We start from the raw sequence: 24,654 nt of genomic DNA on the forward strand, positions 1-24,654 counted from the left end.
ACATATAAGCTCGACTTTAAGAAAAATAGTTTATGTACCGATCCATCACCCCATTAGAAGTTACGTGAAACTATATTTCAAACCAAAATATCAGTTTTCAGTGACGAGACAATGTTGGGGCTTAAGAGGGCCATAATCCATGCACGCTCCAACATAGCTTTGAAGAAAATAGATGATAATAAATGATTATATCTTATTTTATTGGTAAACTGGCCCCTTCCACAATCATGTTAAGAATTCTTTGTTAAACTGGCCCCCTCCACAATCATGTTAATAATTCTTTCTTAAACTGGCCCCCTCCATAACTAAGTCTAGCTTCTCCCCTGTCAGTTTCATATCCTTTTCCTATAAAGGTAAGTAAAAAGAGTTTTAGAAGACCTCCTTGCGAGGGGAGCTATCAGTCTTATATCTACTTTTGAAGATTTTATAACATTGTTTCGTACATGTACGCTTTTATAATGGTCGAAAGCGTGTATCATCATAACAAAATAAAGATAAAGATAGACTCCTTCTTATTGCTTGGAACAAAATTTGTCAACCCAAAACTCAAGAAGGCCTTGGCCTCCGCAAGACCTTACCTTTAAACATACAAGGCCTTTTTAGCCAAACTAGGTTGGAATTGCTCTCTCAATCATCTAGATTTGGGGCTAAGCTTGTTAAGGGAAAATATCTCTCGGAAAAAACTTTCTTTGATTGCAGTACTAAAAATCAAGACTCCCCATTTGAAGGAAAATTCTTACTCAAAGAGAAATCTTCAGAAAAGGGATCCGATGGAAGATAGGAAATGGAAAAAATATCTTATTCTAGTTGGATAATTGGGTCACAAATCTAAATTTAATAGACGAAATAAAAATGAACCATACAAGGCTCAACCTAGACCATACAGTCTCCAATTTTATTCTTCAAGATCACTCCTGGGATATACTCAGCCTTACGAACATTCTCCCTTTTCATATTGCATCTAAAACCAATGGAATTCCACTCCCTTCTAACGAGATGGAAGATACTTCCATTTGGAGACTTACTCCTTGTGGTAAATTCTCGGTAGAGTCTGCCAACTGGCTCACCCATAACTTAGCTCCAGCATCGTCATGGCCCTTTCGATGCATATATAAACTAGATATCCCACTAAAACTTTAAATATTCCTCTAGCAAATCTGTCACATAGTTTCGGAGTAAGAGACACCCTCAAATAAATCGTCCCTATCAAGCTTTGTCCTCTACGCAATAGTCAACCTGAAAGCTTAGACTATTTCCTTAATTTCCTTCCCACTTTTGCCTTCCCTTGGCTCGCATGGCACGACCCTCGGTAGGCCTACGAGGGCCTCTGATCGGCACCACCTGCCCCTTCCAGAGCACGACTGTGCCTCCAGAGGGGCTCCCACGACCCCGGGGTGCACCCCATGGGCACCGGTGCCAGGGCCCCGTGGGCGCCCGGATTCGTGGACTATAATTAACGATTTTTCCAGTTTTCAGGCCATTTTCCGACTTCTCGGGCCCTGACGAATTTTTTCATTCCAGACCTCTCTAGGGTCCCCAAGTTGCCTGAGAATCCCCCATGGGGCCTTAGACCTTCATTTCCTTCCCACTTTTGTCTTCCCTTGGCTCGCTTGGCACGACCTTCGTTAGGCTTACGAGGGCCTCTAGTCCGCACCACCTACCCCTTCCATAGCACGACTAGACCTGGCAAAGTTGGTCCTGATCCGAAAATCCGGTCCGAAATATCCGATCCGTGGTCCGATCTGGGTCCGACCGAGACGGTCCGAACCTTGATCCGAATCCGAAACGGTCCCGATCCGGTCCGAATCCCGATCCGAAACTCATCCGAAATCCGAATGATCCGATATAATCTTACCCGATCCGAAACCGATCCGACCCAAAGGTAAACCGATCCGAAATTATTGGTTTCGATTTGGCTTTGATCCGAAATACCCGAAACTTACCCGTTTTTGTATATAAAAAATATCATTGGCATAAGTATTCCATTCATTCCACCATATTCCGATTCCGATCCGAAATAATAGTCCGAACGATGACCCAATCTGAAACGATCCGATCAGGTCCGAATGTAACTTGATCCGAAAACGGTCCGATCTGAATTGGTCCGGTCTGATTCCGATCCGAAATAATAGTCCGAACGATGACCCAATCTGAAACGGTCCGATCCCAGTCCGAATGTAACTTGATCCGAAAACGGTCCGATCTGAATTGGTCCTGTCCGAATCCGATCCGATTGGTCCGATTGCCAGGTCTAAGCACGACTGTGCCTTCAGAGGGACTTCCACGACCCCGGGGTGCACTCCATGGGCACCGGTGCCAGGGCCCCGCGGGCCTCCGGATTCGTGGACTTTAATCCACGATTTTTTCAGTTTTCGGGCCATTTTCCAACTTTCCGGGCTCTGACGGATTTTTTCGTCCCAGACTTCCCTAGGGTCCGCGGGGTGCCTGAGGATCCCCCAAGGGGACTTAGACCTTCATTTCCTTCCCACTTTTACCTTCCCTTGGCTTGCTTGGCACGACCCTCGGTAGGCCTAAGAGGGCTTCCGGTCGGCACCAGGCCACCTGGCCCCTTCTAGGGCACGAGTGTGTCTTCGGAGGGATTCTGACGACCTCGAGGTGCACCCCATGGGCACCGGTGCTAGGGCCTTGCGGGTGCCCGAATTCGTGGACTATAATCCGTGATTTTTCCTGTTTTTGGGCCATTTTCCGACTTTCCGGGGATCGACAGATTTTTTTCATCCCGAATCTCCCTAGGGTCCCCGAGGTGTCTGAGGATCCCCCTTGATTTTCTTCCCACTTTTGCCTTCCCTTGGCTCGACCCACGCTCGGCCTAGGAAGGCCTCTGTATGGCCTCCAATTTTATTCTTCGAGATCACTCCTAGGATATACCCAGCCTTACGAACATTTTCCTTTTTCATATTGCATCTAAAACCAAAGGAATTCTACTCCCTTCTTAACGAGATGGAAGATACTCCCATTTGGGGACTTACTCTTTTTGGTCAATTTTTGGTAGAGTCTGCCAACTAGCTCGCCCACAACTTAGCTCCAGCACCGTCATGGCCCTTTCGATGGATATAGAAACTAGATATCCCGCTAAAAACTTCAAATATTCCTCTAGCAAATCTGTCACAATAGTTTGGGAGTAAGAGACACCCTCAAATAAATCGTCCCTACGAAGCTTTATCCTTTATGCATTAGTCAACCTAAAAGCTTAGACCATTTATTTCTCAATTCCTACTACTAGATAAGTGATGTGTTTTAAAATATACCGCAAGTGCACGGTGTCTGTTTAGCAGAAACTGGCAAATACGGGTCGATCCACAGGGAGAGGAGTTCTATAGATTTGTGTCAATTATCTAACTATTTGCAGAGAGTAAATGATTGATTAATTAATAACTAAACTAAAATAAACTAGAACGCAGAAAAATGGGAATTTATCAAATAATTAAAAGCCTAGGGCAATCGATTGGTCCACCATGCTTATACCAGTTTAATCAATATAATATAGTTCAACAACACTTGGATTGAGGTTCGAATAAATGAAATATTTCGCTAATCCTTGGTCAGGCATTAACAACTCCTAGATTAACATATGCCAGTACGGTCGCTCAACATAATCAAATCTACCTATTGTAACAAGCCTCTAATGAATATGATCTTTCGATTCTAATTCTTATTAGCTAAATAACTCATGATATTGCGCAATTACATGAATTAAACAAGTATAACAAATCAATAGGAATTATTCTAATTCAATCCAATTATTGAAGAACATCAAACCACAATCAAAAAGGTATAAACATGGCTTCCCTCTCTAAACCCTAGAAATAGACTACTCACTCATGATGATATTGAAAGCAATAAACATAATCAAAGTAAAAGAATTCATGAAATTATACTAAGTAGAGAAGAATACCAAATGATTGAAGAACGATGAAAAAGGAAATCGACGATCTATATAATCTTCCAATATAAAAGTTCAACAAAACTAGAGAGAGAAAAACTAAGTGTTTGGCCCTAAAAACGAAGAAAATGAGATAGTCTAAACGAAAATATTAAAAACCTATTTATACTCTTTACAAAACCGGCTAAAAAACCCGAAAAAACGCGTCCCGAGAAACCGCCCGGTCGACCGGGCGAAATCCGCCCGGTCGGGCGACGGTGATTCACAACTTACGACAAAAAAGCAAATCCGCCCGGTCGACCGGCGAGCCCGCCCGGTCGGGCGTGCAAGCGATTTTGGATCTTTTCTCGCCCGGTTGACCGGCTAACATTCCTTGCATTTTGGTGAAAAAATGACTTCGCCCGGTCGGGCAAAACCGCCCGGTCGACCGGGCGGAGAAACAGTGATTTTGCGTCAACTTGTGAAGGCTGTATCTCTCGAACCAGATGTCGGATTGGGGCGTGTGACCTATCATTGGAAATCCCTTGAAGTCTAGTTTCCAACCCAACTAGAATTGCTTGATTATCAATTGTATATCAAAAGTTATGGACAAAATAGTGAACAGGTGTCAGTTTTGACACTTCTTTCACCAACTCTTTGCTTCATTCTAACTTGAAATTGTCCCGAAATGATGCATTGTGATCCTTGTGCAAGATATCTTCATCTTCAATGATTAATAGGTTTGATCTTAGGTAATCATAATCAATTTGCATCAAAGTAACCTGAAAATGATCAAAACACGCAAACGGGGAGTAGTAGAGCACAACTTACGTAATTCATTCCATTATGCACCTAAATGCTCTAAAGAGAGTTCCAAATGCAATCAAATGCATCTAAAAACTATATGTAATTGTGACATATCAATAAGTATGGGATCTCCCGGATACAAATAACTGGTTACAAGCCAAAGTCCCAACAACATTTTTGTTAGAGCTCTTGAAAACATTAAAAATAAAAAGAATACAAATTTCATGTTCCTTCTTTGGTGTCCTTTGGAAAGAAAGGAACTCCATCATTTTCAATCATGAAAGCTAGAACACATACAAAATCCTCCACAGAGCTCGGTTCGACCATCATGAATGGACCTTATATTGCAATTGATTTTCATTCAAAATTATGGTTCACCATTCACATGGGCATAAACTGATACCCTTTCCCCTCACCATCGATCCTCTATCTAGTTGCTTGGGAGCCGTCTCCGATCCCATCCACTCCTTCAAAGTTAACTTTGATGGTTTCGTCAAAGATCTTCTACAACTGCTAAAGTCATCATCCGCAACCAATGGGGATACCTCATCCACACCTGTGCTTTCAATCATGGTTCTAATTTAACATTCATTGACGAAGCTGCTGCTCTTTACCAAGGGATTCTCCTCGCCATTCAGCATAATATCAGAAGTATTATCATAGACGGCGATAATCTTATGGTCATCAATGCATTCAAAGGTCTTTGGGCTCCTCTATGCCAAATAGCTAATATCACAAAGGATATCAAACTTCTTCTTAACCAGTTCGATAATTGGCAGTTCAATCATGTTTTTCGAGAAGCTAATTGTGCGGCTGATTGGATTGCTAACATTGGTCATATACTTACATAATCTTTTATTGTGACTCCTTGTAATAACTTTTTTCTTTCTTATATCTTTGTAATTAACTGACGCATTAGGAGTTATCCTCGAACGGAGGGTCTCCTAATGTTATTTATCATACCTTATCAAGAAAAATATCAAAATATAATTATTTTTACCTTAATCTCTCATAATATTCTATTATTATTCTTACACTTACTACTTTGTCCTTTTCAAAGAGTCAAAGACTTTCAAGATCTTTTTCAAAATTTTTATAGTTACTTATGTGAATAATTTTTGCTCACCATACAAAATATACAACACATGATAATTTCTATTACTCGAGCTCGACAGATTATACGAGCCACTCATCAAAACTACCCTAACAAGAAGTTGCCATCCTTGCAAATGGAAGATTGTAGTATAGGGTGCTCGATCAAATAGAAAAAGAAGCATTATCACTCATATACAGCTCATATCACAGTAACTTCTCGGCGATTACTATTTTTGATTTTGATATCTAACCTACAAATTAATAAAATTATTTGACATTGATGTCTAACCTAAAATGCGATAATTTTTGTTTTTTGAACTTGTGTGAAGAGATTAAGTTTGCTCAAGTGGATGGGCGGGCTAAAGTTGAAATAAAAATATAGCTTGTGGACCTCTTGTTTGATTTTCATATATATTTGCAATATATACATATATGTATAGTTTATGTCCTGCAATTAGCATATATAAACTCCAAAGGATATCATCTTTGTTATTTTACAAGCTTTCCATCGTAGCTAGTGCCAACTTCAATCTTGCATTGTAATGGCACCAATTTCTTATTTTTGTGTGTTCTTGCTCCTCTTGTCCTTCACCGCCAAAATCCATGCTCAAAGTGGGTTATCTACAGATTTTTACGGTACAAGATGCCCTAATCTTCAAACTTTAGTAAAATCAATTGTTAGTAACGTTGTCTCCATTGATCCTCGCATGGGTGCTTCCTTGCTTCGCCTTCATTTCCATGATTGTTTTGTTGGTGTAAGTATCTATTTTTATACATTATTATATCCATGGTAAGATGAATGGTCCTGTCAGACCGACACCTTTTGCAGGTTAACCCGGTCTGAGTTTGCGGGCATACATTTTGAGATTTGGGGATGGTAAAGAAAAATCCTCTCCCAGAGTGTCTCTGGTGGGATCGAACCGCCAACCTTGAAGTTGGGAGGTTCTTTCCTTACCACGAGATCAAGTTTAGTTTGGTGTTTTTATACATTATCATATATGTTGTAGATATGATGACATGATGTCTAGCAATAAGAAGCTATTGTTATACATTATATATTCTAATCTTCTAACCTCAAAATCTTCTAGACCTACTGTGTAGGGTTTGATTTTCTCTAGGTATTAAACACTAATTAACTAGTTATAATTAATGTATAATATAGGGATGTGATGCTTCAGTACTATTGGATGTGTCTGGTGGTGAAAAAGAATCTCAGCACAATGTGGATTCTTTACGAGGATTTGATATAATAGATTCAGTGAAACAACAAGTTGAGGCTACTTGTCCCGGGGTTGTTTCTTGTGCTGACATAGTTGCACTTGTTGCTAGAGAATCTGTTGTTGAGGTGAGCTAGTAATACTGATTTTCTTCTTCTTACATATGTTTAAGAAAAAATACCTTAAAGCATTATTTATATTTGAGAAATAACTATTTAAGTATCATTATAACTCTACATGTGTCCAAAAATACACAGTCACATATAAAAGTACTCCTTTAAGATGTTTTATAAAAAACTTATTACATCTCGTAATATTAGTTTATAATAACCGTCAAAAAGAAGAAAAAAAATTCAAAGTATGTTAGATTTTTAATGTCTTTCTATAAATTATGTGATGGATAAAACATAGAAAGACTTCAACATTTGTGAAGAGTTCTTGAATGAGTTGTTATTTATGAAAGTAGTTTTTTTATCTTTCTCACTTGGAATCTTGGCACTATTCATACTTGGAGAGAATCTTGTCCAATTTTTTCAATTTATAAGAAAAAATATAGTCATGTGGGATATTGTCTGATTCGTCTCAATTAGTACATTATTAATATTTAGTCGTTATAATTTTTACTAATATATAATGAAAGATATTTAAGTTCAAAGAGGTACATTATGAGACGCGTACAAGAAAGTGAGAATGATAAAGAAAACCAAAGAGAGTACTACTTTAAGATGTTTTGCAAAAAACTTATTACATCTCGTATTATAATATTAGTTTATAATACCCATCAAAAAGACGAAAAAAATTCAAAATATGTTAGATTTTTAATGTCTTTCTATAAATTATGTGATGGATAAAAGATAGAAAGACTTCAACATTTGTGAAGAGTTCTTGAATGAGTTGTTATATATGAATTGTTACGCATATCCAAAACCAAATGCACAAGCTAAATTTGAAAATGCAAAGTCTTACCCTCTTCCATAAGAAAAAAGAAAGACACTTGGTACAAAAATTACCACAATTATTTATAATCAGTGGTTGGACTTTTTTTTTTTTTTTTTTTTATAGCTTGGCGGTCCAAGTTGGAATGTTGAATTTGGCAGAAGCGACTCAACTTCAAGACCAAGTGCAACAGCTTCTAATAATGAACTTCCATTTGGTGTAGATGATCTTTCTACTCTCATCTCCTTATTCTCCACCAAAGGTTTCTCCTTGAGAGAATTGGTTGCACTTTCAGGTCTTTCTTTCTACCAAAAGTGAATATTTATTTGTATATTCAACTCTTTTTAGGTCTCGTACGTAGTTTACAGTCTGATCATCAAATTTTATTAGTTAAATCCCTTAAATTTTTAACCATCTTCTCTTTATTTTGGAATTTTTTCCGTAATATTTTTTACTTTTTAGGAACCTACTTTTTATTTTAACTTAATACAACTTTACATTTCAAAATATCGGTGCATTTACTCATTGAGAACACATGTTCCTCTATTCATAAACTAAAATTCCAGTCAACATTTTGGATTTTTTGCTTACATTGTATGATAAATTGACGCTTAGACAAAGTCTATTTTGTGATATCATCCTTGATAGTTGGCACTTGGGAAGTTCTATTAACAATTTTTTTTTCCAACAAAGGTTATATAAGTAACATCAAAGAGTCTATATCATATGAGTTTGACTTTTGTGTAATCTATATAAGTATCTAAAACACAACGCCTCGTATATGTGTTAATTTATTCTTTAATTTGTTTCTTTTGTTCTTCCATATTTTTTTAAAAAAACTCCTACATAAGGACAATTTAGATATCAATCACATAAAATATATTTTTTCTTCACAAAGTAAAATGACTTCCTACACAACAACTAATTAATAGCACGTCATAGACAATCTTTTTGGGTGGACCATGGTGGGCAAATCTATGGTTGACTTCAAGTCTCAAATCATTTTAGGGTACAAATTTTTTCTAGTATATAAGTGATATAGTGTTATATATAGTGGAGCTAGGTTTCAAGTGCGTGGTTTTGACCATGTGTATTGCACTATGTTTACATTGATATAAGGATTGCGTCTTGCATGTAACATATTACATCGTAATTTATTGTATAATATGCAAAAATGATATAGACTCCAATAAATGATATAAAACATACAAATGATGACATGTATCTCATGTCATTTTTTCATTGATTTCATGTCAATTGATTTTTTTTTTTCAAAAAAAAAAAAAACGGTGATTTATCGATTGTTAGTGTTACTCCAGAAATATTAGTATAATATTGAATTTGTAATATATTTATAAGTGGTTGCTACTAAAGCACACACTCTCCTTTCAAAAATTATTATGATTATCATTATTTATGCATGGATAAAAAAAAAAGTATCCTTCATTGTTATATAATCTGCCAAATTTTTTGATAAATGATTGCATTAAATTCGAGTTTACATTTATCTTATATGTAATTTTTATAAGACATAAGCATAACTGAGGTATAGCTTATTAGCTTTATAGTAAGAGAAGAATCAAACATACTTCCTCCATTAGTTAACACGTTAACACATTCATGTTTAAACATTATTAGCTAACACAAAATCTCTTTATTTCTTTGGCAATATGTGTAGGTGGTCACACTGTAGGGCAAGCTAGGTGCATAAGGTTCCGTGATCGAGCCTACACAGAATCAAACATACTTCCTCCATTTGCAATATTTTTGCAAAATATATGCCCTGCTAATTTTGGTGACAACAATCTTGGTCCTTTGGATGTTCGAAGTCCAAATATTTTTAACAATGAATATTTTGTGGGTTTAACCAATTTTGAGGGATTACTACACTCAGACCAAGTATTATTTACTGGAAGTGGAAATGGAGCTGATTCTTTTGTCCAACTTTATGCAAATAATGAAGAAATTTTCTTTGCTGATTTTGCTGCTGCAATGTTGAAGCTGAGCAGGCTTGGTGCTGGTAATGGTAGTAGTCGGGTGATCCGGAGCAATTGTAGGGTTATTGGTTAGAAGTTCAAGATTATTTTACCTTAATGTCATGTTGAAATTTCAGTTTGCAGACAAGGCTGTATTATTTATAAATGGAGATACATATATATATATATATATATATATATATATATATATATATATATAATTAATATATATATATATATATATATATATATATATTTCTTTGTTATGTTTCTATGTTGTTACAATTTGTAAAAGAATTATGTATGTAGCAATAGATTTGTTTCAAAATTTTATATTCGTGATATTTTCTATTAATTCTGCTATCTACTTCCTCCGTTTAGAAATATTTGCACCATTTCGTATTTTCACGCTTTTCCCATGTATGTTTTCAACCATTAATATCTTTGATTATCAGTAACTAAAAATTATAAAAGGTTGATATATATATTAAAAAAATATGTGTTGAGACGTATCTAATAAGATCCCACATGACCATACATATTTTTTCTATAATATATATTACCAAAGACAATCAAAGTGTAACATGTGAATAGTAAATATTACGCAAACGGTGTAACTATTTCTAAACGGAGGAAGTATATATTTCGGTCGCATGGTTAAGAACTATGTAGGACACGTGCATAAAAGATAAACTAATAATATTAATTAGAACATGGATTTCTCCATCAATTTATATAAGTAACACCCTAATATAAGTAATTCCAATAGAGGGACTTAAGCAAACGCTACAGTTATCAGTATCCCCTACTATATATAGTACAATTAAGTAACCTAATAATTATAAGAAACATTAGTAACCTAAAACATATAATGACTCTATTTGGGGAAGCATATTAGTTACCTTAAATGATAAGGTGTTAACATATTTTAGGTGTTAAATTGATTAATAGGGTATGGAGAGTACCTAGAATAAAATTTAGGTGGTTAAAATAACTTAAATGATAAGTTTAAATTTTTACCTTTTCAAAATCAGGTGACTGAAATTTTGAAAAATCTTTCTATAATGTTGATATCAACTACTTTTGCCAAATAATTTATCAATTTAAGCAACTAATTTTGCTAAACATTAAGCTACTCAGCTACCTTTTCAATTCCGGTAGTACTTATTAGTTCCAGACTTCCAATACCTTATTAGTTTCAACTTTATCTTATCAGTTTCAGTATATTTTCATCTAGTATTAACCTGATATGTGGACTTGCCACATCATTTACAATAGGTGTGCTCAGCTACATAAAATTAGCGATAATGATCCTAAACTCACATACCACGTGATTCAATCTCTTTCGACATGTAAGATTAATTGAAATTACATATTTTGCCATGCTTGATAAGCCTACAAAATAATTATCCCAAACCCCTTTAATTGTATAGAGGAAAAATTTCGAGCCAATTCTGAAAAAAAAACCGAATCCAACTCCTTTAAAATTCAACTTCGAGTCTGGAGGAGAGTTGAAGTGGGATTCCCAAAACCATATATCAGGATCCGACTCCGACGTTGATGCAATTAATCTTATTTCATTCATATTAATGTATTATGTATGTATACTCTGATTTCGACTTTGAGGTAATTGTATTATAGATTTTTATATTGGAAAAATGATTGTTAATAAATAGTGATGATTAGATTATCTGTATTATATAAGGTTTATCTATTTTTTCTAAAAATCAAATCAAATTAGATCGGAGTCCGAATGTTAGGATTTTAATCGGATCGAATTTGGATGTCGAAGTCGGAGTCGGAGTTGAATTTAAAATCCAACTTCTTATAAAATCAGAGTCGAATTATGCATAATATGGTGCGAGTCCGATCCGTCGCCATCCCTTACTTGGTTACAAAAGTCAAAATTGTTGATTTTATTGGAGCTTGGAAATTAATTGAATTTGCAAATGTCGACAGGTACGTAGAACGTGATTAACATAGGAGTGAACAAAGCGATAAGCACAAGCAGCTCCACACAAGTAGACATTAGACAACATGTCAAACCAGCTACGTACAACATTGGTTAATAAAAGGCCCTATTGGCTATTGTTAGATATTTGTATAACCTACGGGTTAAGTTATTTGTAATCTATAGCACAAAATTAGTAATGCAAATTGAAGTTTTAGCTGTTATTATATAGTAAGTCACAACTCCCCTCATAAAGAATAAAATATACTAAGTCCCAATCCTAAACAATGAATATACTATAAATCTCAATCTCGTTATAGCATTATGCGTAAACATATCTTAAAATTTAAAAATTTAGCCCGAGTAAAAAAGTAATTTATATGGGAAGAAAATTTAATAAGTAAACTTGGCTAGCAAAAACACCATACGGTGTAAAAGTGCAAGGAAAGGAACGAGTATTATTTTTACTTAGATATATCACAAATTATTTGACATTGCGTCTCTATCATATAAGACATAGAAGGAGGTATGGTCCACTTATGAATAATTTTTTGTCCTTAGCTAAATATATAATTGTATATTCAGATTTTCTACAATTATATCTTTTTCTTAATTAAATATGGGTCATGGTGTGCATTGTTGTCTCCCTAAAATTTCAATAATAAACTAAATAAGTATTAACAAAAAAACTTTACAGTATAATGAGAAAAATAGTTACTCAATAAAAATAAACTTTTACAAATTTAGTTTCACTAGAAGACTTTACATCAAAATATTGATCACAATTTCTACTCACTTTGTAAATTATGTTAATTTGTACTATATTAAATATGATACATTCAAAATTATATTTAGATTAACTATAAAAATAGACCAACTAATAAATGCACGCGTCGCATGCATAGAAAACAAAGTGGGGCTTTATTCAATATGGTTAGTACAAATTTTTTGAGAGATCAATCCTGCAGTCACACTCCAAATTATAATCTATTGATGAGTATTTGCATTTGTTTTTTTACACACCTAAGATTTTTTTTTTTGGAAGGGATACACCTAAGAAAATTACCAACTACAAGTTTGGCAAAATTTCGGCAAGATGACCGACAGAACAACGCGTGGATGGAAAACGATTTTAAGGAACATGCAGATCTTTGTTGTCTTTTATTGAAATGCGAAAATACAGGTTAAGAATTAAGATCACAAGTCACACTGTATGATATGGATTAACTCGACTAATTAAGTAGTGTGCTTCACGAAATCACCGATTAATTTCTCCCAACTGGCATTTCTTTCTTTCTAGAAAAGAATTTGTTATGCGGAAGCGTTTAATTAAACCAACGAGAATTCACAACACCCAAGCACACACACAAGAAAAACAAGAAAGCGAATAAATGACACACAAATTTAACGAGGTTCACTATCAACGTGATAGCTACGTCCTCAAGGCAGGGAAAAAGATCGTTTCACTATGAACGAGACGATTACAAATGCAATAGGCAAGATTCAATTGAATGGATTTCTAATTGAATCTCAAAGACTCTCTCTAATCTTCTCTATTGTGTTTTCTCTAATCTCTCTCTAGTATTTTGTGGTTAAAAGCCCTAAATATGACAAAACATATTTATATGAAGTCTAAGATACAAGCCCTAAGTCGTAAGATAAAAAAAAACCCGAAAATTTCGCATCCCCCCGATAGGTGCGGGAGCACCATCATCTGGTGCGGGAGCACCAGCCTGATGTGCGGGCGCACATGCCTCGAGTGCGGGAGCACCAAAGTGTTCTGCCTCAACTTGAAGAAATCCGTCGTAGCGAATGTGCGCTCGAGCACCATTACTTGGTGCGGGCGCACCTGACATGGTGCGGGCGCACCTTCATTTGGTGCGGGCGCAGCACTCGTGCCGAGCCATTCTTCTCTCGCGCAAGTCACACTTCACAAATCTCCACCTTGACTTGCATCTACCACACGACTCCACCTCGAAACCATCAACACATCATGTACCTCTGCAACAGTACGCGAGATACTCCTTTCCCCTCCTGCTCATGCATCTTTCACCTGATGCCAGGCTTGCCCTCATATGAGTCTCACCCAATCTCGCCAAGATCGCTGACCACTCATCATGAACTACCCGGTCTCAATGCCTATGAGACCCATGTTGCGCATTCACTTGAAACCCAATTTATTACCCGTCGGAAATCAAATCGCCTTCACTGAACCGCAAACACACTAGCTCCACCTTAATCAAGACGAGCCAGTACCCTGCCAGTTGCTCCAACTAGAGCCATTTGCACTTACGTCTAAGTACCCAAAACAAATCACCCTTGGCGCGGGGGAAATTCCGTCGAAGTTCTTCTATGCTCTCGCCGGAGCACTCCACCCCGTTCTCACTGGAACGCAGGCAACTCCTCCTGGAGTTCCAATCTAGCTACCTCTTGGTGACTCCTCCCAGAATCACCTCTCAACCCAACACTCCCTGACAAAGACATATCGCTCGAGATCCCATAGCTATAAGCTGGCACACAAGTGTCGATAGAACCGAACCTTATCATACCAATCTGCTGTTGAAAGACCCTTGGTTGTTCTTCTTGATGACCCTTAGTTTCAACCAGTTGTGTAGAAGTTCCCACAAACTCTACCTCACTGTTGACACTCTCATCCTCACCCAAGTAGTACTCTCAACCCGGTTGTTGAACTCATTCTCGTTGACTCTGACCCCTCAACATGTGTAGAAGCCCCCATAAGCTCCACCTCACACTCAAGACCATCATTTTTCAACCCAGAATGCAGCTTCAACTCAGAATCATCTCTAGCCAGTGTCGTACCCTGCAAATCATACAAGTTACCCACACCTGACTTCACGCCACGAAGTAACTCACAAGAACCCTTCACCACACGCAAAACTCCATCCCCTCCTTGGAATCGAAAACCCTTACGGTCTAACATCCCAAGAGATATAAGTTTCTCTTAAGTTGTGGAACATGCCTCACTCTGATCCTTAACTCTCCCATCATGCATTCTAAACCTCACAGAGCCTACTCCAACCACCTCACACACCGTATTGTCACCCAAAGTAACACTATCTTGCATAAGCTATAGGTCGAAAACATCTCCTTGTCAGAACACATATGTGAAGAATCCACTATCTAGAACCCACTTATCTTCTAAGCGTTTCTCCTCATGGACAATTAGAGCTAAATCCTCCTCAGAATCGTAGTCAACCTTATTTTGTTTTGCAAAAGAAGCCGAACCATCCTTCTTAGGACATTCACTCTTCCAATGACCCGGTTCTTTACAATAATGGCAAAGATCACTACTTTTAGGGCCCTCGACCTAGGTTTCTCCTATCCCTACTCGAATCTCCCTTATTTTTCTCAGCATTTGCTACCAAACCTGCAGAATATCACGATCCTCTACCATATCACCAGTTGCTTTATGACGCAATTCCCTAGTATAAAGTGCCGACTTTACCTCCTCTAGGGACACAGTGTCTTTTCCAACCACAAAAGACTCTACAAAATGTTCATAGCTACTTGACAATGAAACCAACAATATCAACGCACATCCTCATCCTCAATCTTAACATCTAAATTACGCAAGTCCAGTAAAATAGAATTCAAACGATCGAGATGATCCTTTAGGGACATACCTTCTCTCATGCGTAGGCCAAACAACCTTTGCTTCAATAGCAATTTGTTTATGAGCGACTTTGTCATGTACAAACTCTCCAGTTTCAACCACAAACCTGCAGCCGTGATTTCATCTGCAACCTCTGTGATGACATCGTCCGCCAAGCATAGCAAGATAGTGGAGTGTGCTCTTTCCTCCATAGATTCCAACTCAGCCTCAGTTAGACCAGTCAGATTTCCCTCTTTTGATGTCGTTGTGAAACCCTTAATCAATGTTTCCAGATACCTTGTTGTTTCAATAAAGCTCTCATCTTTATCTGCCATAGCCCAAAACTATTCCTTCCCGTAAACTTGTCGATCTTTAAGGTTGTTGTTGCCATGTCCCAAAAGCGATTAACCCCGGTGTTAACCTGTAGCTCTGATACCACTTGTTATGCGAAGCGTTTAATTAAACCAACGAAATTCACAACAACCAAGCACACACACAAGAAAAACAAGAAAGCGAATAAAGACACACAAATTTAACGAGGTTCACTATCAACGTGAAGCTACGTCCTCAAGGCAGGGAAAAAGATCGTTTCACTATGAACGAGACGATTACAAATACAATAGGCAAGATTCAATTGAATGGATTTCAATTGAATCTCAAAGACTCTCTCTAATCTTCTCTATTGTGTTTTTCTAATCTCTCTCTAGTATTTTGTGGTTAAAAGCCCTAAATATGACAAAACATATTTATAGAAGTCTAAGATACAAGCCCTAAGTGTAAGATAAAAAAAACCGAAAATTTCGCATCCCCCCAATTGGTGCGGGAGCACCATCATCTGGTGCGGGAGCACCAGCCTGATGTGCGGGCGCACATGCCTCGAGTGCGGGAGCACCAAAGTGTTCTGCCTCAACTTGAAGAAATCCGTCGTAGCGAATGTGCGGGGCACCATTACTTGGTGCGGGCGCACCTGACATGGTGCGGGCGCACCTTCATTTGGTGCGGGCGCACCACTCGTGCCGAGCCATTCTTCTCTCGCGCAAGTCACACTTCACAGAATTCTATCGACTTTTTGGCATTTGGATATTGTGGAGGATATTGTCACAAGGATAACATAACTTCCTAGTACAGTGATTTTGCACTTGAATTACGTGGGCGATTTTCTTCATATACGAAAAAAAAATTAACACGTGATTAAAATACACTAGATATAAGTCATTTCCAGTTTGTTGGATATTGTAAGCAAATGTAATGTATCGTAACATATGCAATAAACAACAAAGAAATAAAGGACAATCAACACGCAAATTTAACGTAGTTAAAACTTATTTATAACCCGCTTAGGAAAACACGTTTCCGCGTCAAAATTGACCACTGCCCGATCAGGCTCCCCATCAGATAACATCTGCCCAATCGGGCGACCTATTTCCCAAACCAAGACTAGCTCTCAGACTTGATCGGGCGACCTTCATCCGGTCGTTGTTTGCTACTACCCCCGATCGACCATCGGGCGCCCTGCAAAGTAGCCTGCTGGACATCTTCGACTCGGTCCCGATCCGGTAGCACTCACCCGATCAGATCAGGCGGCCTACGAATATTCTGTCAAACATATTTAAGGCATATAATTCCTACATAAATATTGAAGACTCCAGTCTTCAACCATAGTTTCACACTCAGATTGATCAACTAAGAGTTTGCCATTTGTGAAAGACAGGGTTGGTCGCTATTAGTGGCTATGACACAAAGAATATAGGTTCATCGCTACTGGACGAATGAAAGTTGAAGGTCATACCATGAGAATTTGTAACGAAGATATCCGAAAGTTACGGTTTTTGGTTGAATTCAGGCTTTTTTTGACATGAAAAAGGAAGAAATGAGGTAAAAGAAATTAGGCTTTATTATTACGTGAAAGAAACGTAAAGGCTCACCCTCAATGCAGGGAGACCTACTATTCTTATTTCTTTAGATATGATTACAAACATATTTATATACACTGTTAGTGATCCTTTATTTCAGAAAAATCTTTGTTTAGATGGTAACATTAGAAGTACTTATGAAATAAAATTACCAATGATTGCTTGATTGACACGTTAAATAATATATTCTTGATCTCCAAAAAGAAGGTAATAGGACAATGATGAGAAAGGCTTGGTAACCAACTGTTTGAGTCCAAAAAAGACTCAAACACCCAAAAAAGAACACAATGGTACGGATTGGTACCATTATAACCTGACATTGGTATCAAATTGTTATCAGGACTGGTACCAAGGTATCAGTATTTTCGGAGAATGGTACCATTATAACCTAGCATTGGTACCAAGCAAATCCTCGCCACACGGCGTGAAATCTTCCAACGCATAAAATGACCAAATTACCCCCGTTTGAGTCCCCTAAGAGACTCAAACGGTTGGACGCCTAGACAAGCTCGGACAATGATGGACATTGATTGAGTGACCCTAAGTGTTGCCAACCCTCTTATTATTGAATTTTCATTGGTTAGGAATACATTAAAACATTATTTTTATGTCTCTTCTCTCCTCATTTATTACATACATATCAATATTTTATTCTAATGTGTCTAAGAGGGTTGGCAACCCTAAGAGTTACTCAAACATTTTCCGGACAATGATGATGAAAGTTAATCTAGAAAATTCTAGATAGGTCATGTAATGTAAGGAAAAATCTTATATGCATGTCTTAGATTTGTCTAAAAAAATCTTGTAAAATATCTATGTAAAAAAATCTAAGTTTAGAATATTTGAGTGTGTGTTAGAAATATCAAGGTCTAGAAAAATCTAGAAACTAAAGTACAACAACTATAAATATGTTGTATGTGTATGAGTTAAGTAGGAGCTCAAATGAGGGGGAGCCAAACAAAGTGAGCTTCACACAAAATATTAGGAAAGGTAGAAACAAAGGGTTCTACCAAGGTAAATGAGAGACATGAGCTCTCACAAACACACTTGTATAATTAATTATCAATGAAAATTCAATTTTGCGATACTATTCGGGTCCATCAAAACTTCCGTATGCACCACAAATTCTATCAAATGATAAGTTACAATAAATACACATTGTAATTGAGATTCTTTTACATCTTTTCCTTTGGGTGCCAAGAGCATGACCCTCTAAAGTTATTAGAGTGAATTTTGAAGCAAGGTGAGCCGAGGTAGAATATGGTTTATGTGCACTAAATTTATATATATAGACACAAATGTGAAAAATGACATGATCGATAAATTGCCAAATTGGCCATATAAAGATCGTAGTTTAGTTAAATAAAGATTTTATTTGATTGATATTGAATTGTAATTGTTAGGTTTTATCCGTTATAAATGACGACATATGACTTCTAATCAATGAATTGATTATATTTTAAAATTACGTTAATAATTTTTACTATCCTTTGGACAATATTTTGTTAATATTGTTGGCTTTGATAGACAATAGTTGAAAAAACCAAAAAAAATGACTTATTAAAAGGAAAAGAAAAAAGCTTATTAAGGGACCCACCTATATATTAAAGATGTAAAAGAAATTGGTCTTACAATCTGCTTACCACTTTATTTTACTAATTGATATCATCATTATGGGCCACTACCTTTAGTTTAACTAAAATTTTATAATATTTTGTGAGTAATCAACTTACTATAATGAGTGACACAAGAATAATACACAAAATGTGGGATCAAAAATAGATTTCAAACTGTACAAAATATGTAAACTCCTTCAAATGCGCTAAACAAGTATCAATTTTAATACTGTTGAAATTTTGAATCTTGTTAGAGGATATTGGACCGTAGATCTATATTTACGGATAAGGCCCATTAGGTTAAATTAGAGAAAGAGATGTTGTATTATTGTCCGATCCTTATTACTTACAATTACATTAATTATGTATAGAACATAACATAAACTTAACCTAATAAATTTAATTTAATGGGCCTTATCTGTAGATATAGACCTACGGTCCAATATCCTCTAACAAATCTGAAGTGGGAACGATGCTAGTGCTCCACAATCTTGTCCTCACCTTTGGGCTTTGATCATAACTCAAGCAGATCTATCCCTAACTACATAAGCGAGACCTATCACAAATAAGTGGAAAGGATAATTGAAATTCGCATACTAACATATACCATATTCATGTATTTTTTGTTAGCAGGAATTAGGATTTAGTGAGCTTTTCCATCTTTTCTAGAAAAGTCTAGGGTTCAATTACTATCTCAAACATTTGCTTGAATTTTAGGAAAGAGGGAGACTGGAGGGTGTCTGGCTTGTAATGAGCCTCTGGATGCGGTTCCTGTACGAGAGCTCCCAGTTGATTTCTTCTTACCAATTTTAAATTTTTTTTTTAAATGTATTTTTTGTCAGCTTCTAGACCAATACGTTCTGCTTGGTATTTCGCAGACCTAATATATTCTTCTAGAAAATTGACTAGAATTGTTCACACTAGGCTCGCACTTTATCGTTGTACCCTATAAAGTACATGAATCCATACTCCTTTTATACTAAGCCGATGACAATTCACAATCTCTTAGAGGAGAAGTTATAATAAAGTCCTCGCCTTACCTTAATACTTTTCCATCTAAATCATAATCACAGGCATATATTCAAACTTGACGAAACATGGCTTCCTTCTCAACATCTTACAGTTTTAAGCTTCAAAGTTGCTTCATCTGGCTAGTAATTGGAGCAGCTTCAGCTCAATTATCACCAAATTTTTATTCAAGTTCGTGCCCAAATGCGCTCTCAACAATCCAATCTGCTGTGAACAATGAGTCTCGCATGGGGGCGTCCTTGCTTCGGCTTCATTTCCATGATTGCTTCGTTAATGTAAGTCTATCATTCAATACCTTTCTACAAATACGCAAACTTATAACTTCATTAAAGATTAATTAATCATGCAAGTTTTGCTTTATTGTATATGTATATGTATATGTATATGTATATATCATCGATTATGGAAGTATATATGTTCGTTATTAGTTCCAATATATATCAGCAATGATTTCGACATAAACGATTTCTGTTGGGAATGAACGTTGTTGGTTACACTTTTGTCTATCCATTGACCAATTACTTTGTTTTAGAGCTTGTATAGGCGTCTCATAGTGAGATGTCATTTAATGAACGTTGTTGGTTACACTTTTGTCTATCTATTGACCAATTACTTTTTTAAAAGTTTGAATAGACGTCTCATAGTGAGATGTCAAAATGACATCTTACAAAAAATTGATATCAAAATTAAGTCAAAGTGATATCAAAATAGAGTTATTTGGTACCAAACATAGTCACTAAAAGTGACTTTTTGCCAATTTATTTTATATATATTTGTTCCGAGTTTCTGCATAATATATATTAGCTTATACATAATTCATACCATAAAATTATGTACGAATTATGTATAAGCTGATATAAATTTACGTATTATGAATTATATATAGATTGATATAAGATTTGTATAAATTGCCAGGTATGTTTAAATTGATAATAAACCTGTATAAGCTAACAAAAATATGTGTAAATTAACTGTGTGATATGTATAAAATGATAACAAGTACGTTGTGTAAACTAATAACAAGCATATTAAATTGATACCAAATATGTATAAACTAGTAACGCACATATTGTATACACTAGTCTTAGTCATTCTTTATTATGAATAAGTTTGACATATAGTGTAAAGCTCATAATATTGTATCATTGTATGTTCGTTGCATAATGTAGTGGGTGGCTGGGTGCAACTTATTGTATTTTTTGAAGTTGGTGAATAAGACAATGATTTTCCCATCTGTGACAATGATTTATTCCCATATTAAGATATATATTAAGAAAAAAATTGTACTTAAAATACAAAGTTAGTCTAGGTTGGGGGTAGGCTCGATGGTGAAGTTATAGATACTTTTCCATATTTTAAATTTGACACTATTATTATAAAATAGAACAACGGAAAATAATTATCTAGCTTATTTTTCTTTTTATTTGTTTTTAAAATTCATGTGATATTGTAATTAATTATATTGTTTTTGGGATAAGGTGATTTTAATTTTTCACATTGACTAATAGAAAGTGATTGGATGACCTAAAGAGTTTTCAATTCTCTTAATATTGTATTTTCATTGATCAATCACATATATAAAATATTAATTTTATTACATTTCTATCTCCAATTTATTACATATATATTAATATTAATATTATATTCTATGTTTCCGAGATGATGGTTGACAACCATTAGGATCACCAAACATTTTCCTTGACTAAGCATACCATTAACGTATATGTATGATGTATGGTCAATTGGTCATACTCATACGCTTGGAAAAAGTGCATGCTTTGGCTTTAAATAACGATTGTTTAACTAGTACTCTTCTCTTTGTGGAAGAATAGGGATGTGATGGTTCACTTTTGCTCGACGATACTGCAAATTTCACAGGAGAAAAAACAGCAATACCCAATCTAAATTCTGTGAGGGGTTTTGAAGTCATCGATACCATAAAATCTCAAGTTGAGAATGTATGCGCAGGTGTTGTGTCTTGCGCAGATATTCTAGCAGTTGCTGCTCGAGACTCAGTAGTTGCTGTAAGTATTCTACTCACCGCGTTTCATTTTAATTTTGACTTTCATATTTTATATTATTCATTATTTATGATTTATACGCCGATGGAAATATAGTTACGTGGAATCTTGTTAGATTCATCATAACATGTATTTTATTAATATGTACATGTTGAGAGTGTAATCCACATGCGTCCCCACATTGATAGAATTGAAATTAGTACTTCCTCCGTTTCTTTTTACTCGCTACATTTCTCATTTCACGGACTTCTAGGCAATTTTTGGAGAAGAGAGAGGTAGAGAGTAAAAAGAAAAGGGACCCATGTGGGAGGAGAGAGATAGAGAGAGTTTATTGCCCAAAAAAGAAGTGTAGCAAGTAATGTGAAACTTTCCATAATGGAAAGTGTAGCGAGTAAAAAGAAACGGAGGAAGTATATATGACTAATATATAAGCTAAAGGGTTACTCCACCTATCACCATATGGTTTTAGGATGGAACCCCATTGAGCTTGTGTGTGGTCATACTCTTCTCTTGTGTGGGCTTGTGCTGAGCCCACTGAGATTTGTCAGTATATTTTATAATTTTTACAAATACAAATTTAAAAAAATATGTCCTCAAAGTTTTGCATTGACATGCGTGAAAAGTGTAAGTGTGTAGATTAAAATGAAACGGAAATAGCATAAAACTAATCTCTTGCTTTTTTGAAGTTTTAATGACATTAACTTCAAAAGAAATATATATGACATTAACGTTTTACTATTGTATTTTTCAACTTTCATGATTGCATATTCACATGATGAAACCTGCCTAACATGTTGCATAGTTAAACAATTCTACAGCAAATATAAGTGAATGTTTGCAACACAAAAAGTGAATGTTTTACTTTTTATGAAAGACTTAATGCACAAGGCATGTGTTGTCCATGTGGAAAGCTTCTAATTTGCTAATTTACGTTTCTTTTTTCAGCTTGGTGGACCAAGTTGGACTGTGTTATTAGGGAGAAGAGATTCGACTACAGCAAATATAAGTGCAGCTAATGCAATTCTTCCTGCTCCAACTTTGAATATCACCCAGCTCATTACATTGTTCTCAGGCCTAGGCTTTACTAACCAAGATTTGGTTGCTTTATCAGGTTTTTATTCAACTAATATCCAACATTTTTTGACATTTTTTAACACGTCATTCAATATATATAGTGTTTACATTACAGATCTAAAACTAGTAAAAGTCCCTTCTATCATTTTACATACAATATTATACTCTAATACCCTTTTCTAGCATCAGGCTTTTTATAGTATTTTATATGTAAATTGTAATGGGTTACTTCAACAACATAACGCTGGTCTTCGATCATTGGCTCGACTCTCGAGACACTTTTTCTACCCTTATTGTCTCAATAATAGGGGTCGTTTTTGTCAAACAGATTTAACCATCTTTTGGTGGATACATGAGATGAAAAATTGTGTAATTACTATGAAGGAAAAAAGAGGGTAGGATTTAGATGAATAATAAATTGATTATAAAATAACGATAGTGTGAAAGCATATAATAAGAGTCAAGAGAAACAATAACTAGATTTTTTTTAAAAGGATTTAGATGAATAATAAATTGATTATAAAATACTACTATGTATTCATTTATCACTTGTAAGACTTGTCAATCTAAGATTATTTGTCTAAGCTTTGAACTAGTTTATGTGAATTTCTCTCCATTGCAGGTGCGCACACTATAGGCCAAGCAAGATGCACTACATTCAGATCTCGTATCTATAACGAGACTAACATAAACTCGACATTTGCAACATCTTTGCAAGCAAATTGTCCAAGTAGTGGAGGGGACAACAACACTTCACCACTTGACAAAACCCCAACTACATTCGACAATACCTACTTCAACGATTTGTTGACATTACAAGGTGTTCTTCACTCCGACCAAGAATTGTTCACTGGAAATAATGGAACCACAGATTCACAAGTCTCATCTTATGGGTCGAATTCTACGACGTTCTTCGCCGATTTTGCTAGTGCAATGCTGAAGATGGGTAACATGAGTGTTCTTACTGGAACAAGTGGAGAAATTCGAACTAATTGTAGGAGGCCTAACACTGCTTCGTCGAACTTGGCTGAAAATTACAACATTTTCGATATAGTCACGTCTCTTTTCGATATGTAATAATGTAAGGAATTAAGGGGGTTGGGACCGAAAGAACAATAAGAGTGTGTCTTATTTGTGATCTTGTTCTTAATATTAATGATAATGAAATAAGGAGAACTAGAGAGTGCTTTGCTATATCTTGTATGATTGTAACTTATATCGATGATATTTATACTTTTAACAAGTCCTGGAGGCTGGGACGTTTTTTTAGATTCTTGTGGTCCTGTTCTTATAGCAAAATGACCGATACCTCTATTATAAGTAGATCCGTGACTTAAGAAACTTTAATTTTGAAAAGAGGTATCATTAATAGAACAGAGAGAAAGGAGTATTTATTATAATTGATAAAAATATTAGATTTGGTTTTCCAGTTGGGCTTAACCTCAATATTGAGCTCTTAGAAAATGTGGTGTAATGTAGACCTTTATACACATGTCAAAATCTGCCGTGTAGAAGGCACTGCT

At 35.8% G+C, this 24,654-nt stretch overlaps 2 protein-coding genes across 2 annotated transcripts; both read left to right on the top strand.

Moving 5' to 3' along the window:
• Positions 1 to 6,145: 6,145 nt before the first annotated feature.
• Positions 6,146 to 10,098, top strand: LOC104898205 (cationic peroxidase 1). Its single transcript, XM_010685248.4, has 4 exons — positions 6,146 to 6,540; positions 6,948 to 7,130; positions 8,065 to 8,233; positions 9,617 to 10,098. Exons 1-4 carry the CDS (start codon positions 6,328 to 6,330, stop codon positions 10,006 to 10,008), a joined length of 957 nt encoding a protein of 318 aa, XP_010683550.2. The 5' UTR covers positions 6,146 to 6,327; the 3' UTR covers positions 10,009 to 10,098.
• A 9,614-nt stretch (positions 10,099 to 19,712) lies between these two features.
• LOC104898206 (cationic peroxidase 1) lies at positions 19,713 to 24,330 on the top strand. The gene is made up of 4 exons (XM_010685249.4): positions 19,713 to 20,311; positions 21,869 to 22,060; positions 23,003 to 23,168; positions 23,754 to 24,330. The coding sequence occupies exons 1-4, from the start codon at positions 20,105 to 20,107 to the stop codon at positions 24,206 to 24,208; spliced, it is 1,020 nt and encodes a 339-aa protein (XP_010683551.2). The 5' UTR covers positions 19,713 to 20,104; the 3' UTR covers positions 24,209 to 24,330.
• The last annotated feature ends 324 nt before the right edge of the window (positions 24,331 to 24,654 follow it).

This window comes from Beta vulgaris, chromosome 7, assembly GCF_026745355.1.
Source record: "Beta vulgaris subsp. vulgaris cultivar EL10 chromosome 7, EL10.2, whole genome shotgun sequence".
Taxonomy (NCBI): domain Eukaryota; kingdom Viridiplantae; phylum Streptophyta; class Magnoliopsida; order Caryophyllales; family Amaranthaceae; genus Beta; species Beta vulgaris.